Source organism: Drosophila innubila, chromosome X, assembly GCF_004354385.1.
Source record: "Drosophila innubila isolate TH190305 chromosome X, UK_Dinn_1.0, whole genome shotgun sequence".
NCBI classification, from domain to species: Eukaryota; Metazoa; Arthropoda; class Insecta; order Diptera; family Drosophilidae; genus Drosophila; species Drosophila innubila.
The window spans coordinates 19,505,414-19,522,330 of NC_047626.1; the positions used below are offsets into that span (position 1 = coordinate 19,505,414).

At 36.6% G+C, this 16,917-nt stretch overlaps 1 protein-coding gene across 1 annotated transcript in view; it reads right to left on the reverse strand.

Annotated features, from left to right (window-relative positions):
- The window catches only part of LOC117791631, a 72,226-nt gene extending 55,705 nt beyond the window's left edge, over positions 1-16,521 (reverse strand). The window contains 5 exon segments of the mRNA XM_034631441.1: positions 13,123-13,226; positions 13,296-14,209; positions 14,971-15,468; positions 15,744-15,849; positions 16,440-16,521. Coding sequence (XP_034487332.1) covers positions 13,123-13,226; positions 13,296-14,209; positions 14,971-15,468; positions 15,744-15,849; positions 16,440-16,504 — 1,687 coding nt within the window. The 5' untranslated portion in view covers positions 16,505-16,521.
- Positions 16,522-16,917: the final 396 nt, after the last annotated feature.

Here is a 16,917-nt window from a genome sequence, read left to right on the forward strand (position 1 = left end):
TTAGTATGCCGCACAATTCGCTAGACTTAATTAAATTCTTAACGTTTGCTTAACACAACAACAACAATAACGACAACAAAAGAGAGGAGAGAAGAACAAAAAATGAGACCGACGGAAGGAAATTCTGCTAACGACTAACTACAGTCTGGCCAAATGAAAGCAATAACTTCAAACTTCAACACCAATACACACACATACACACATACATACATGTTGATCACACATAGGTACACACACACACACACACACACATGTCATTTAAGTTTTATACACATTGCCGTCTAATGGGTCAGGTGATTTTCTATTGTCGTCGCCTGCTGCTGCCTCCTTCGACTTTCACGCTGGACTCTCTGCATGTTTAATCCAAATTACTAAAATACACACACACACACACACACACACACACACACATAGAAAGAGAGAGAGAGAGAGAGAGGAGAAAGAGGGAAAAAGACGTCCCCTCTTGAGTGCTTTGTTTGAACTGTTTTATTTTTATAACATTTGCACAGGGTATTATAATTTTGTCACGAATAGTGTGACAGATCCCATAAAATAAGCTCTATATACCATATTCTTAATTAAGACAACAAACTGAGTCGTTATACTGTCACAAAAAAAAAAAGAATTTAATAAAAATGTGAAATTATGTAGAAAGCTTAAAGCTTTATGTTTAGGGGCTACAAAGTGGTTTGAAACTGTTTTTTTTTATTGTTAAAAGTTAAAATTTTAAGATTTCTCATTTTTTAGTCTATGGTACTTTGTAAGCGTATTGATTCTTCGATGCGTTGAAAATTACTATTTCTTCCTGTTTTTTCTTTTTTCTTTTTCCTATATTGTTGTTTGCGTTCACTTCCAACAGCATAAGCATGGCTATGTGTGTGTGTGTGTATGTGTTGTATGGGCTTGGCTTGTAACTGTCCAGCATATGCGTGTGTGCGTGTGTTGTGTGTGTGTGTTTTTCGTGTTTTAATGAATCTGTAGCCTGGGTAGTCTGCCATTCTATTTGTAAATGCTGTTAATTGAGCTAAAGCTGAACGCTATGTCTTAGCGTCGCGTCGCCTTATCCCCATATCCTCGCTCGCCCCCTCCCCACTCCTCCCCCTCTACACCCCCTTTTACTATTACCCCTTGACTCTACTTAATGTCCTGCAAGTTATAGATAACCCACCTGACAAGGCTGCTTCAATTAGTGAGTGTTGGCAGCACTTTAATTCAAGTCGCTGCTTTGTTCTTCCCTGTAAACATGCGTATGGGGTATACACGAAGAGTACTTAAGTATGCAACATGTGAATGAATACCCAAGTAGTATTATACGCTCTTAAAACACATAATTCTAAATGAAATGAAGTTTGGTCATATCCCCAGTGTATTGGCACATTATTTATTTTCAAACTAATATTACCCTTAGTAAGGAGATTTTTATACATTATTAGGCTATATTTCTGATAGTTAATCAAGTGTTTAATCTAAAAACAGAACGTATCTAATAAAATTGTATTTAATTAATTTTAATTAAAAAATTTCTTAAAATTTTTACAGCGTATTTGCTAGTCGTTCCCATTGCTTTAGGTCCTAAAAACATGGTTTTTTATTGTCAAGTTGTGCGTTAATTTGATTTATGAAACTACTCGTATGTGTGTGTCCAATATATGCAATGATAAATCCATAAAATAGAATATTAAAGCAAGATTTACTTAACTAATCCTTGAAATGTAACTAATTGCAATTTATGGATAAATAAATTAAGAAGAAATTAAGCTTAATCACAAAGGAAAAGCTGGAAAAAATCGGGCAGGAAAATCCTTAACTAAAATAAATTCATGTTGGATTAGTTAGATCGAATTGTTCTTTTGTTTCAGACATTTAATTGTGTTTCCAAAATTCCATTCATTTGTTTATAAGAATTCTTCTTTTAATTCATTTACTCAAATTTTTCAATCAAATTTGATCACTTAAGTTCACTTGAATGCTTTATAAAATGAATTCAATACTTCTTTTAAAAAGTCCGTTTAAATAATTCCTTTAATTAAAGTTTACTTTCCAGTACAAGAACAAGTTCATTTAAACTAATGCACTAACAAGAAATTAGCTTTGGGGCTTTTATTTCTGGTTAGACGACATTGCCAGAGGTATGAAAACAAAACAGTTCAGCAGCTGCAATGAGTAAGGGGCAATTGGGGTCAGTCTATACACACACAGACACACTCAGAGAGCCACAACCATCTCGTATATAGATAAAAAACAATAAGAACGGCCAACGGGAATTGTTTGGCCTTCCACTCTCGTTGGGCGAATAAATGCCACGTCCCCAATTGAAACGAAAATAAAATACCGTCTCAATAAAAATAATAATAATTTTATTATTATTATAGCTATTAATATTATTATTATTAGTATTATTATTATTATGACTATGGCGACTTCTGTTTACGTTCTTTTTGGGGAAAGATGGATATATTTTTATTTTCGCTACTCGCTAGAAGTGTTTTAACTTTGTGGGAAAATATGTAACAGGCAAAATAAGACTTATTATATCTACATTCGTTCATTTTTTACTGAGTTTGTATATGTTTTTGAACAGTAACAACAACAACAACTATGTGCAAAAAGTATGCAATAAGAGTTTTCTATATATATAATTTTCTTGATAATCTTTTGATTTTTTGCGATTTAATTGAAAATGGGGTTAGCGAGTATCTCACTGTCGAGCACACTCAACTGTAGCGTTCTATCTGCCTTCATTCTTTGCGACACTGGAATTACGCTTCCCCGCTCGTGTGTTCTGTCTGTCGGTCTGTCAAATATTTCAAGAAATGACAGCTGTTAATGGCATTATACATCCTAAGTTGGACATTGCGCTGAGGTTCAGGTGAGACGTCGCTTGATTGAGCCGCCGCTAAGTGCTGCTGATAGCATGGTAGCTGCTTTGCCAAAATCGAAACGAAACGTATTCAAAAGAGGAGAGAGAGAGAGTGAGAGAGAGTGAGTGATAAAGAGAGAGCGGGGTAGGGGAGGGGCATCGTACCTTTAGATTGATGGCATCGATGGCTGGGCAGTTTTGTTGGCGCCGTCGGTTGTTTATGGCCAGAACTTGAGTGTTTGGCCCAGAATTGCTGCTATAACAATTTGCGTTTTATGTTCTTCGACACAAACAACACAATTCAAATAAAAAAAAAAAAAAGACGTAGAAAACTGTTGCAGATTTTTGAGCCTTGTATGCGGCAGCTGTTAAAAGCTGTGTGCAGCATTTGGCCGAAACGAGCTGCGTTATGACAACCGTACAATTCAAAAGCCTCCATTCAGCATGATTTCCCTAGCAGCCAATTAATCAGTTAGTCAAACAAAACTCATTTATAAATCAATTATAGACTCGACAGAGCTGTGACTAGTTGGATTAATAAGCTAAACGAGAGTCGCCCCCTTAGCTCATTTAATTAGAATCGTTATTATTAATCCGAACGTTATTTAAGCACTTACTCAACAAATGCTGTTATTTGAATTAAGCCCGACACTTATTGTATACATATTTATGCGTATACTAAATGAAGGAAAATATCGAGAGTACTTGAAATAATGGGGTATAAAAAAGATAAATCAATCCAAAAATATGCTTTCAAGTTAGTCTTTTGAACATTAGTTTTATAGAGAAAAATATTTCAAGCTTAAATCTTTTTTAACAGCACATTTGCTAAACTCATAAACAACTAAAACAAATCTTTCAAACTGCTTAACCTATTCAACTATATGCAGAATAAAACACTGATTTTATTTCTTAATATAACATATCTCAAAATCTTGTATTCCAAAAGAAATTAGAGTAATAATATATGCCAAGGAACTTGCATTCTATATAAATATAAGACGAGGGTAGACTCCTAAAATATTATGTATAAGAAATCACATACATGACTTCCAAATCCGATAGAAATCAACTTAAAAAAAAGCAACGCAACATGCACAAGCTAAATTTAATAAGTTAAGCACTAATCCATTAGTTAGTCAACTCATCTTATTAACAAATCAATCAAGTATGCATCGCGCGCACATTTATAATTAAGCTGGCGACTTGAACAGGAAGATGAACACTTACATAGTAGTGTATGGAACGCCTTTTGCTTCATAAATCAATCAAGTATAATCCATCAATTAAAAGAAACCGAAGGGACAACGACGATACCCAATTGCCAATAGCCAATAGCCAATTGCCAATGGCAAAAGCAACATTATTAATGCATTCATAAACCTATCAATGGCTAATGAAACGTGCACATCAAACCAAGACAAGACAAGACGAATTGAGTCGAGTCGAATCGAGCCTCAAAGTCAACAGCTTGACCTTGGTCAGCTATTGGCCAGGCCATTTGGGTCATAGCAATGCCGTTGTATGAGTTAGGCAACATACAAGTACTACACTACCCAATAACAATGGAGTTCAGCTCACTTGATAGTGTTAGAAACCCCATTGTGCATTCCCTAATGGACCGCAATGTTGCGCTCCCATTTGTTGCCATTTCATTGTACGAGTATTGGGGACACATCTATGTTATGTACGTTAAAAACTGTACAATAAATGCCAGTGGCACTCATAAATTAAAGTTGCTATTTCGCACCCTGCATAAAATGAAGAAGAAACCCTTTATAATCCCCTACTATAGTATGTTGGCAGGGCATGTGTATAGTTAGGATTATCGTTTTTTTTTTATTTGTTGTTACATCGTCAAAGTGCAATTATATAAATTAACAGAGGCGTCACCAGGTGGACAACTAATTGGTATGATGATACTCCCATGTGTTGTCTAAACCTCTATGAGTTCTGTGTCTGACAAATACCTAGATGCCCTAAGAATTTTCAATGTAACAGTTTTATCTCTGAACGACCTACGAAAATTTAAAGATTACTACATTACTCTTTTAGTTTTATGTCGTTATACTTTTGCTTAATTAAAATTTTATTGAACATTGTTGTTACTGTATCTTTTGTAAATCTAAAGATCGTGACATTCTTATCGAAAAAAAACTTGATAACAATATGTTTCGAAAATTATTAATATATCTCTTAACTCTTGTTGTTAACTTACTCTTTATCTGAAATTTATTTTCGTCTAATACACATACAAAATAAAACTTATGTAGATAAAGTATTGGAGTGTCAAACTCTGAAAGTTCTCGTCATAAAATACCGTATTATAGTAGCGAGCGCATTATATTCAAAACATTTTATGACTACTGGGTATTCAATATGTAGATACAAGACCATCAGCTGCAGTCTCTCAAGGCGCTTTGGCTTTAATAAAATGTACAACAATTAATATAAAATATTTTAGAAATTCATGAGAAGATCCGGAACAGACAAGGCTTTAACTTTATTCCAACACTTAAACTGACTTTAAATGCAATTGTTCATGGAATAAACGACTTTAAATTGTTTTACAATTAAACAGAAAGGAAGTTTAGAATACTGTGATGGAATTAACTTTTCAAATGCCACAATAAAACTGTGAAGTGAGGCTTACTGGAATTTAACTGAAAATACATTTGAAATTCGTCAAAGCTTATGTTATACTTACGTAATTAATTAAGTTTCAGAAAAGTGACGATTTATTTTCAATGTTTGAACAATCAATTTGACTTCTAGCTTATTAGTTAGTGAATTATTCAAATTGCTGTTACTTGGGTTGACAACTATGATTCTATTTAGTTTTTAATTTTTCTGCTACTCACTATACTAACAAACATCATACTCTGTTGCCAGACATTTTGAAGTGTCACATCTTTATTAAAATGAAATATCTAAATTTTCAGATGTCAAATAATTTAACATTGTTGTCGGACAACAATTAATGAATGAAAAAGAATCAATAAAATTTAATTTGTGGTTCAAGTGAGAGTTAAAGTTCATCTTTTAAATGCATTTTAAGGTGGCTAGACTTTTAAATTTCACTAAAATTAAGAAGTATACTTGTGATATAATCTTTGTTGAGGATTTAGTCTTACATATCTTACAGCAATAGGAAGTAAGAACAATAATTTCAATTGGAGATTGCCAGCTTTCAAGATTCTACTAAAATGGTACAATATATAATAATCTCGAAATTTTAAAGGTTGCCAGAGTTTGACAATCACCTAACATTGAGAAAAGAAATTTTATTCAAGTTCGATCACTGGATAATGAAGAGTACACATTTAAGTCAACTTTGACTTCAAAAGCTGATGTAGTTTATTTCAATGTGAGCATGAGTATGAGCAAAGCGGAAAACTTTTCATATTAAATTTAACATGTTGCAACGAAATTGAGCATGTAATGTGGTGCAGCGTTGCCATATTATGCACTTGGCTGCCATAAAACAACGGAATGTCAGACAGTTTATTAATAGAAATGAATTTATTAGCGAACGAGGCGAGTTTTATTTCATGTTCTCGACTACATCAAATTTAAATTGAGTATACGTTCAGTTAACAAACGTATGCCGGTGTGTGTGAGTGTGTATGTGTGTGTGTGTGTGTGTGCATCCGTGTGTGTGGCTTTGGAATTTTGCTTGCATGTGGCGCACACAAAGATGTGTGGCATATTCAATTTGCAAGTTTGCCTTGTGCTGGAATGCTGCACTTTCATGTATCTCAAACAGAGCCAGCTCATATTTCATCCTGTATCTTCAGCAAACTAAGGCAAGTGTGAGTGTGAGAGTCTGTACGTGTGTGTGTGTGTGTGTCTGTGCGTTTGCTAAATTGGCTTACCAAAAGTTCGCTGCGTTTGCCTGCGGCATTTGGAAACTATGGTTGCTTGGAACCAGCGTTGCATTTCTCGCAAGCGACTCAACCGTCAAGTTGTAGTAGGCATAAGGAACTATGGCACCTGTGCCACCTGCCACATTGAAACGCGTTGTTGCAACTTAGTTTGATTTCGTGCAGCAAATTTGTGCAACAATTTGCAAGTTTAATGCAACCAGATACGCAATGCCAACGGCAATGTCAATGCCAAACTTTAGTGTCTGGCTAACGTATGCATTACGCCGACAATTACCCCAATAACAACAAGACATTTCTATAAAACTTTAATATGTTTGTGTCTCTATTAAAGATGCAGAAGAAGAAGAAGAAGGAAAGCACATTTAATATTTTTACACATTTTCGGTTCAGTTGTCATATTGATGGGCTTCAGTCAACAACAACTCGGAGTAATGCTACAGTCCGGTATCCAAAAACCCTTCTGCATTTTAGCCGTGTAAGTGTGTTTATCTACTTGTCGCTTTTCGCTCTTCTCTTTTCTATTTTTTTCCCTCATCTTTTTCCATTTTTTATTTTTATATTTATTTTTTTCGCTTTTTGTTTTTGGCTTGTCGTCCGCTTTGGAATTGCCTTTGGCGGCCATTAATTAATGTTGGTCGTGCTCGTAAAATGCAATAAAGTTATTGGGCCATAAACAAACAAAGCCATCAGCTTGGCCTCAGTTTGCCTGCCTCCCAATTTTGGCTCGTTACATTGCCACTTGCCACTTGCCACATGCCACATGCAAATTTCGCCGCTCCAATTTGTTGAAAAACTAAACGTTAAACAAAATCTATCGTTGTCGGATATTTGTTTAACATCAAACCCGAGTTGTTATATCAATTGTTTGATTTTGATTAAAATTCTAATAAATTTCTTAAAATAATGAAAATTCGATTGCTTTTGTTAATTGTGGGTCAGAAGTCAGTTGGAATTCGTTTCGAATTCGACAGAAAAGGAAAACAACTTTTCAAAAAATTTGAAAATTATCCGAATTACACGCTATAAACGTTCAACATTTTTATAGCATACTTTTTGGAGCTCAATAAAAGTTAATGCGAATATTAAAGACAATTATTTGAAAGTGTTAAAATATAAGCCCAAAACGTGTAATGCATAGAAAAAGGGTTAAATATACGAAAGAGCAAGACTTTAGAGACATAAGTAAACATTGAAAAAATTTAATATTTTTAATTTAGATCTTTAGAAACCAGAGAATGATAAGATCCCAAGTTGACAGATAAAGATAATTTTAGTATTTGCCATCTAGTGATGCGCTTTATATTGAGCTAATTCATCATTGCTTAAAGAAAGTATAACTCATTTAGGAAATCAGAAATGAATAAATATTTTCAATTTTAAAAATATGACTGAATTGGGTTTATCAAAGTTAAGGCCGCTTTGCAATATTAACATTGCCAACAAGTATAAAGCAAACTTGTTGCACCAGAGTCACAGAATATGCGATAGATTGTGGCAGCTAGTTGTAGAGTTTGACTTTGTGGTGGGATGTGGATGTGCAGGGGTGGTTTAATGGTGAATCTAGGGTGTTTTTTTTCCAGTGAAAGCAAAACGCAAAACTTGACTCACATTTCATTCATAAGAGAGGGAGATAGAGAGACACGAATGCCAGACAAGTGAACACTCATTCATTTGTTCGCTGTCAACAGACACACACACATATACAGAAACTCATTGATATATATACTCCGGGCACTTTCATTCATTAAAGTCAGTGTGACAGACCGAGGCAGACCGTTTGGGTAACGCTTTGGCCATGCTATCAAATGCAAGTACGCATATATCTATCTAAAGCTACATCTATCTGTGTGTGTGTATAGATACATATATATTACACCGCTGGATTTTGAACTTCACAGCGAAAGCACAAGTGAGAGAGAAAGTGTGAAAGCTGAATGTAAACAGAGTGTGCAGCGTTGAATGTGTGTCACTTGCGTTGTCTAACTTTTAATACGCTATATTCAAGGATGCTATCGTTTTATAACGAAATATGTTACGCCTTACAGATGGTAGATACTATTTAGTATATATTTTTCTATTCTGCAGAAGTGTTAAAAAGCAGGGTTTGAATAACGTATTGAAAAGATTCAATAAGTAGTTTCTTTGCAGAGTTGTCTCTCAGCTCTAATGTGCAACATTGCTGTATGCATATAGCTATCATCGGTAGAAAATTTAATTTTTGTATGAACAATTCTTCGTTTTCAATGTATTCTAATTATCTAAATTAAAAATTGATTTTTATTGCAAAGAAGTCCGTTAATTCTACTTTTAACTAATACGCTTTTCAATCTACTGCAAGTGTATCAAATCTTCGGTGTGACGAATATAACTATTTACTGTGTGATTTTATTTTGTGGTAAGAGCAACAGCTGACACATTTGGATTAAGTTTAACGAATCACATAATTATATAATTGAAGTTATTTAATGTGAAATAAAATGACGTTAATTAAAAAAACAAACAATATAATATCTTCATCGCTTCAATATAAAATAGTTTTTACGTTTTATTATATATTTTTTCGGACATTCTTAAAATAATGCAGTGAAGCTCTCCAAATTTCTTAATTATGTAAGATTAAAAATACATTTGAAAGTTATTTGTTTTCTGCATATAATTTAGTGGAAAATATCTAGAAATTAAAAGATAAATAAAAATAAATATTATCTACAAGTGTGCACAGCATAAACTGCCACTAAAAGTTGATATCTGACACTGTTTTTTTTGTAGAGTAACTACATTGAAATATTTAAATTCAACAAATTTCATAGCACGTTTAATAAAATTCTAGAAATCTCAGAAAATTTTATACGCAGTATAATTTTGTAAATCTTGTACATATTTACTTAAAATGGACCTAAGACCGTCGCTTAAAATTCGACCAACAGACAAACTTCTCCTAAATACAACCATCAAAGTCATTTCGCCCGATGAGCCGAACTGTTCAAGCCAATTGACCCAGAATAATAATTTGCGTGATTCAAAATTTAACTTTCACGATTTCAGTTACAATATAGAAATGCAGAGAATACGAAATTGCGATGGACTGGGACCATCCATAATTATGGATATGGATCGTTTTACTGCTCGGAAAACAGGTCGACGACCTATTTTGCAATCTAGCAATATGATGGAAGATGTGATCACGGGACGCTGTGATGATCTCGACTTTTTGGACACGTTGGGGACTTCCACTTACAAAGTGCAGAAGTGTCCGCCACACGTCGCCTTCGAATAGGTAATGGGCCTATCGTCTCTATTGGAATAATAATTCCAGTCTCTTGCAACACTAAAATAATTTTAAGACTAAGCATAGCTGGAACACATTGCATATAAAAATAAAGTCATGAACCAACCTTGGCAAATTTTATTTGAATTTTAGAGCTGACTTTTCTTAATGTACGAAACGATAGGGAAACCCCAATTATCGATTGGGATACATATACATTCGAATATTATTCAACCCGAGTATTTATCAAGTGCTGTTTGCCTTTTTAATGCAGAAAAGTATGTTTCATATAGATTAAGTTTTTATAATTTTAATGATCGTGTCTAACACATTTTCATGGAAAAATGAAAAAGAAATTGCCTACTTTTCGGGACCAAAAGCAGCAGCTAAAATTGTGAACTTGCTTATCAGTGTTGCTCCTGAAAAAATGTATATAACCGATTTTTTATCACTCTTTTGATTTTTTAGTTGAGTATAAACTACTTGCATATACGAATAAGGGCCGTTTTCTCATCATTATTTTAAAGCCTACTTTACGTATAGGGAACTTTATCCTAAATGTAGGCCATAACTTTTTTCTCTCATCTTGATTTTAATATAACATTTAGAATTGTGACTAAGTTGGCAGCTCGGTTCCACAAAAAGGGTTAAACTTTTTAAAAATGAGCAAAACTTGTCGGAAAATTTGGCGCAAAACTTAAAATCCTGAAATTTTTGTGTGAATTGTGCCTATATTTTAACCGCTTTGAGAGCTAGAGCAACCAAATTTGGCAGACCGACTACCATAATGGTGGAGTAATTCAAGAGCCTTTCAAATTTTTTTTTCCCACGCCACCGTTGGCAAATGCAAATCGCAAAAACAATATATTACTCCCACATTTCTGAATATATAACTCTTTTGTTATTAAATAACGTTTGGTGTTATTTTTAGCTGTTATTTTGTTTATTCTCATTAATATCAGATAAACATCGCGGTAATAAATTAGGATATATGATGATAAAAAAATTCAGGCTCCTAAAGGTATGCAATAATTATTATTTTGTATGGCGTTGCCCTTAGCAACACCGAAATAATCGTAGTTGGCGAATGTTAAGCCCTTAAAGTTTTGATGACCTGCCCTGTAACTTACAGCCAGTCGAAAACTAAATTTTTGACAAGAAAATTAAAGTTTCTTTGAAAGCCAATTTGTTTAGACGGTTGGGTTGATAGCAAGATGAGAAAACGGCCCCAAGAGATCAAATAATAGACAGTAGTTTTATGTGGGGAAAACATATTTTGACAGTATTCAAAAATTAAACATATCATACTATATTTGATCAGTTTTTGAAATGTTGGTTGTGTATAGACATACACACAACATATATTTCTATATTTCTATTTATATTTATTAAATTGTTTTACTACATATAAAGTATGTATAATAACATATATCTTTAGGGATAAGTTATCGGCTTTATACAGACCGCTGCGACTGCGATTGCTGCTGCTGCTGGCGCTGCTGCTCGTCGACTGCTGCGGCGGCTGCGGCTGCTGCTGCTGCTGCTGACGGCGACCGTTGCGCAGCGCCGCGACGTCGCTGACAGCGTCAACGTATTCGGCCACTGCGCTGCCGTTTGTTGTTGTCGCTGAACGGACCCAAAAAATAGATTTGCAAGCACGCGTTTGCAGCTCACGCGCACTTTCTTGTAACAACAAAAAAACAATAAAAAAAAAAAACACACGCAACTTTCTTTATCTCCTGGTTGTTGTTGTTTTGGTATTATCGTACATACATATGTATATGTGAAAAAACTCGTCAAAAAAAAAATAGCACAAAAGTAATGTAAATAACAACAAGAAGCGGGAAACGCACAATAAATTTATGCGCAAGGGCCGAGAAAGTGAAGGCGAACGCGTTTGGGCACAAACGAGGGCGCGGATGCGGATCCGGGTACGGATGCGGATGCGAATGTGAATGCGGGAGCGGGAGCGGAGCGAGGTGGTGGACAAGGGCGCACGCGGAGCAACGAAATCCAATGCTGTGGGGCAATTTTCATTTGTATTTTACAGTATTTACTACGTTACGATATGCAACAACCACAACAACAAAAATGCTACCAAAATTCTCGTTTCCCGATTCTCGATTCGAAAATTTTCAAACTCAAAACTTATCAACTGTCTATTGACGAATTCGCGGAAGTTCGTACTTTATTTGTATTTTATTTATTTATTTATTTTTTGGTGTATGATGTGTGCGTGTTTTTTGGGAAATCTCTCTTTTTCTCTCTCTGTCGCTGTCTGTGCTCGGTGCTTGCTGCGTTGTGGCACGTCGACGTATTCAACACCAACTGATGGCACGGCAAGCGGCGGCATTGACAGCGTCTCCTCGGCATAATGCTGGCATCCCTTTGTCAAACAAGTTGGCAGCTCTATTCGGTTGAACAGCTGACTTAACAACTGTTTGCAAAGCTTGCTTTATTTCTATGACTTAAAAAGCTATAGCAACAAATAACATGTGAGAAAAGCTTTCGAAAAGCTTTTTACACCAGGTTGGCAGCTCCAAAAAGGATGTTATGACTTTTCTACGTGGCGGAATTTCAAAATAAGGCTTTAACTTGCTAACGAACTTTTAGTGAAGTAAATTTTGTTATTGGAAAACGTTTTTCTCAGCAAGATTTCACAGGAGTTCTAATTTACTATAAGTATTTATTTGTGTGAAAGTTGGAGTTCCAGTTGATTGAAAGATTTCTAGTTCAGTCTAAAAATGTGCATTTCAAAGCTTAAAAGACCTTTACTTTTTTTATCTTTATTTCTACCTCTTTCTTGAGTTTCATACAATACAATACATTAAATTCAATATTTATAGTTCTTCAAACTGTCTTATTAATTTCAAAACATTAGGTTTTTTTCTCTAAAATACCAAATCATGTAAAATTTATCTTTGCCTTAACTAATCAATTTAATTCTAGAAATGTTTTGAATTTTTGGTTGCATTCTTTATACTCAGTTTCTAATACTTAATTTTTTGAATTATGAAAGTATCTTGAACAAGTAAAAATCTCTGGAATTATTCTTAAACGCATCTGTTTATATCCAAAGATCATTATAATATAATGGCTGAATTTACCTGTCTGAGTGCTGGAGTCAAAGAAAGTGCTGGTTGTTTCCACGGTCATGGTGCCAATGGTGCCATCTATGATCTGAGCCGAAGAGTCGCGTCTTCCACGATAGCTGCTTATTAAATATATCATTTGAATAGGAATAGAAATAAATTGGATTAAGTATGATTTCGTTACTAACCGACAGACATCATCGCTCTGAGAACTTTGTCGACGAAAGTTCCGGCATCGAATCATTTCCTCGGTGGTCGATTGTCGGCGAAAGCCACGTGCAATGAGAATCTCCTCGGTGGTGGACTGCCTCCGTATGGCAGGCCGTTGATTCTGTTCGACGGTGGTTAACGGCGGTGGTCGAGAGCCGGGACTGGGATCCCGCGACGAGGAGCAGCTATTGGAGTCTGGAGAGCGAGGCGAACGAGCCGCCGAGCTGCTCTGACGTCGCAGCGTATGACGACGAGGACTTCCATCACGCTCGTGGGATCGATCGGGCGAGAGATGCGTCCGGGAATCACGACGACCGCCCCGTGAAGCGCTGTCCGGTGAGAGAGAGTCACGCCGTGAGGTGCGACGCTCGCCCTCCTCGGGCGGATCGGGACTGAGAGCGGGCTGAGAGCCACGTCGACTGCCGCCGCCAGGGAGGCAGCTCTCATCGAAGGCGGTTGCCTGACGTTGCAATCGCTGGAGGCGTGGTGCACGCTCTGGACTTATGCCCGCCTTGGAGTCGCGCCGATTCACCCGACCACATTGGGTGGTGGAGTCGCGTCGTCCTTTTGGTGCCGTTGGACTTGTGGCCGGTGGTGTCACCGAGCTGGTTATAATTGTGGGCGGTGGTAATGCCTGACAGGCGGAGTCCACCTGCTGATGGTGGTAAGTGCTGGTTGAGATTAATGGCACTGAGTCGGAGCAGGAGCCGGCAGAGCTTGTCGATGGACGTTGCTCCTGCCGGAAATTGGGAAACTCCGGTGCGGCAAGCGAGTCACGCTTTTTGGTCACTTGGTATTTGGGTGGTGGAGGCGGCGTTGTTACGCGTCCGGCAACATTACTATCTCGCCGGCTGCTCGACAGATAACTCTCGCCGGAACCGCGTCGTGAGGCCTTCATTGGATTTGGTAAAGGACAACAACCAAAAGATAACAAAAAGAAAGAGAGAGAGAGAGAGAGAGAGAGAGAGAGGCATGCAGAGGTTAGGTTAACTGGTTTAGGATATTGGACTTTGGTTAGATTTCAAGTTCCGGTTAGGTTATTTATTTAGGACTATACAAAGGTAAGACTCATGATTTTTGTCACAAAACTAAGATTTGTTCTCTGACAAAATCGCCAAGTAATTAACTATCTTAAATATAGAATAATCAATTTGAGTGGTTTAAGAATCAGAATTCGCTTTAGGTACCGATATTTTAAGCTTTACATACTATAAGTTTTATCAAGTAAAAAAAAAAAATATTTTAAACGAATTATTCGAATTTAGAAACTGTTTTTATTTTTTTGATCAGTTTGTTAATTTTAAACTTTACTTTAAACTTGACATACTATAAGTTTTATCAAGCAATAAAAAAAATATTTCAAACTAGTTATCTTGAATTTAGAAACTGGTTTTATTTTTTTGATCAGTTTGTTAATTTGATTAATAAAGTGTTCAAATGGTTGTTTTATAAGTTACTAAGGTTAAGGTTAAGTATCAATTTCAAAGAAGTTTTCTAAAAACAATGATAAGATCTTCTTAAAAATATGTGATTTAGTACTCTAGAATCTACAAAATTGAAATATCTGTAATCCATAAAATGAACCCAAATAGAAGGTGTCTGGTGGTCAGCTGAAGATTCTCTTAGATGCTACAGTTAACGGAGTTTACTCACACTCTTGCTGCACTCAATGACAACGGGAACAACGACGCTGCCGGATTGCTCCTCAACTGTGGTGCTTTCCCGACGATTCCAATGCTTGACGAACTCGGCGGTGTTGGAGTCGCGACGAGATCTCATGCTGCGTATGCCGGAATCGGCGCTCGATTCGCGACGTTTGCGTGGTGTGACGTATGTGGTGCTGCCACCGGTGGTGTTGCCACCAGCGCCAGTGCTGGCATCGGTGGTTGAGGTGCGCCATGGCAAGCTGCGGGCCAAATCGGCAAGAGTTTCGCGTCGATTCAGTTGAGCCTTGTTGCGTGCCACCTGCTGTGTCTGTTGTTGTTGCTTTGCACCGCCGCTCCATTCGCGTAATATGTCAGTTAACTGGGCCAACGAGCTGCGCCGACGTCGTTGCAATCCCGGCGGTGGCGATGTGCTTGGCGGTGTTGTGATCTGTGCCGCCGAGTCCCGACGACCGCCAAGACGTTGACGTATTGTTGACTCTTCCAACTATCAGAAGTAAATAATGAAGATTGGGAAAACAATTAAGAAATGACAAATATTTAAAAAAAAATCCACAGCACAGCAAACGTTCTGCTTCGAGTCGAGGCGCTGAACACAAATTGTTTATGGGCAATTACAAAAATTTACAAAGTTGCTGTTGAGTTTTTTCTTGCCAAATATGGCTGCCTACGTCATCTTTAAAGCATAACAAATGCGGTTACAAAATTGTACTTAATACCCTCTTCAAGGGTATAATGATATAAGTATTGAACTGGGCTTACCTGCTCGCGAACCAAGTCGTCCCAGCCGTTGCCGCCTTGCCACACCAGGCCAACCTGGTGCGACATAATAGGCAGGTTGCAGACGAAGCATACTGCTGTCATATTCCTGCAACGATAAGGATTAGACATATAGAAGCTAATAGATATATTGTGAGGGAGCATGCCATGATTTATAGAGGGTGCAAGCAAAAGCTCAGGCATGCATATAAAGTGTGCTTTTTGTATGTGATGATGGGTTCCAATGAGCTTTAAGGATGCGCTGTGAGAAAGCTCATGGTGTGGTCGCAAAGCTTTGCAAAACAACTTTGCTTAGCTTTCGTGTGTATATGAACTTTGCGTGTACTGAAGTGCAAAAAAGCTCATGGCTCATTAAGGAAATGGATGCTATAAACTTGCATTTATCTAGATAAATGTGCATGCAATGTGCTTGTAAAAGCTTCAGGAGTGTTACATGCTGGGCTTTAAGCTTTTGTCGAGTGTTGTTTTGTGTGTTGTGGTGGTGGTGAATTTATGTGCCTTGTGGTGAAGGTGAAAAGATGTTGTTTATAGCAAAGTTTTGAGTGAGAAAGGATTAGCATTGATAGAAGCTGAAGATGTTTTGATGTATCGCTTTTTGTATTTTGTAAAGTTTTTCTTTGGTTTTGTATTGTCGTATCAAGAAGTTGATTAATTATGTAGATTGGATTATAAGCTAACTTTTTGCGTATGACGACGCCGGTGCTGGTCTGATCCATGGACCTGTAATGCCGAAGTTTTGACATGGCGCATGGCGTTCTGTGTCTGCTGTTTGGCAGATCCCTTTAATGAATCCAATAAAATTTACAAACTCCGTTTTTTTACTGGCCAGCTTTGTTGTGGCTATCCTGATCCTTTCGACCCTGCTTGTTATCCTCTGTTGATGCTGTCGCTGCTGCTCCTCCTGTGATTCCTTTTGTGCCTTTTTTTCGCTGCACTTTTTTTAAAGTTTTTTTTTTTAAATTCTTTATTTTTGGTATTTTGTTTTATTTAGTTAACAACATTGCATAAACTGAACATTGTCTTTAAAATTCACCAAATTTAACATGTAACATTATTGAATTTGTCTTTGTTTATTGCTACTGTTATTTTTGTACTTTTTGTTGTTTGTTTTGCTGAATCAAATAAAATCAATTGACATTTACAATACTCTTCTCAA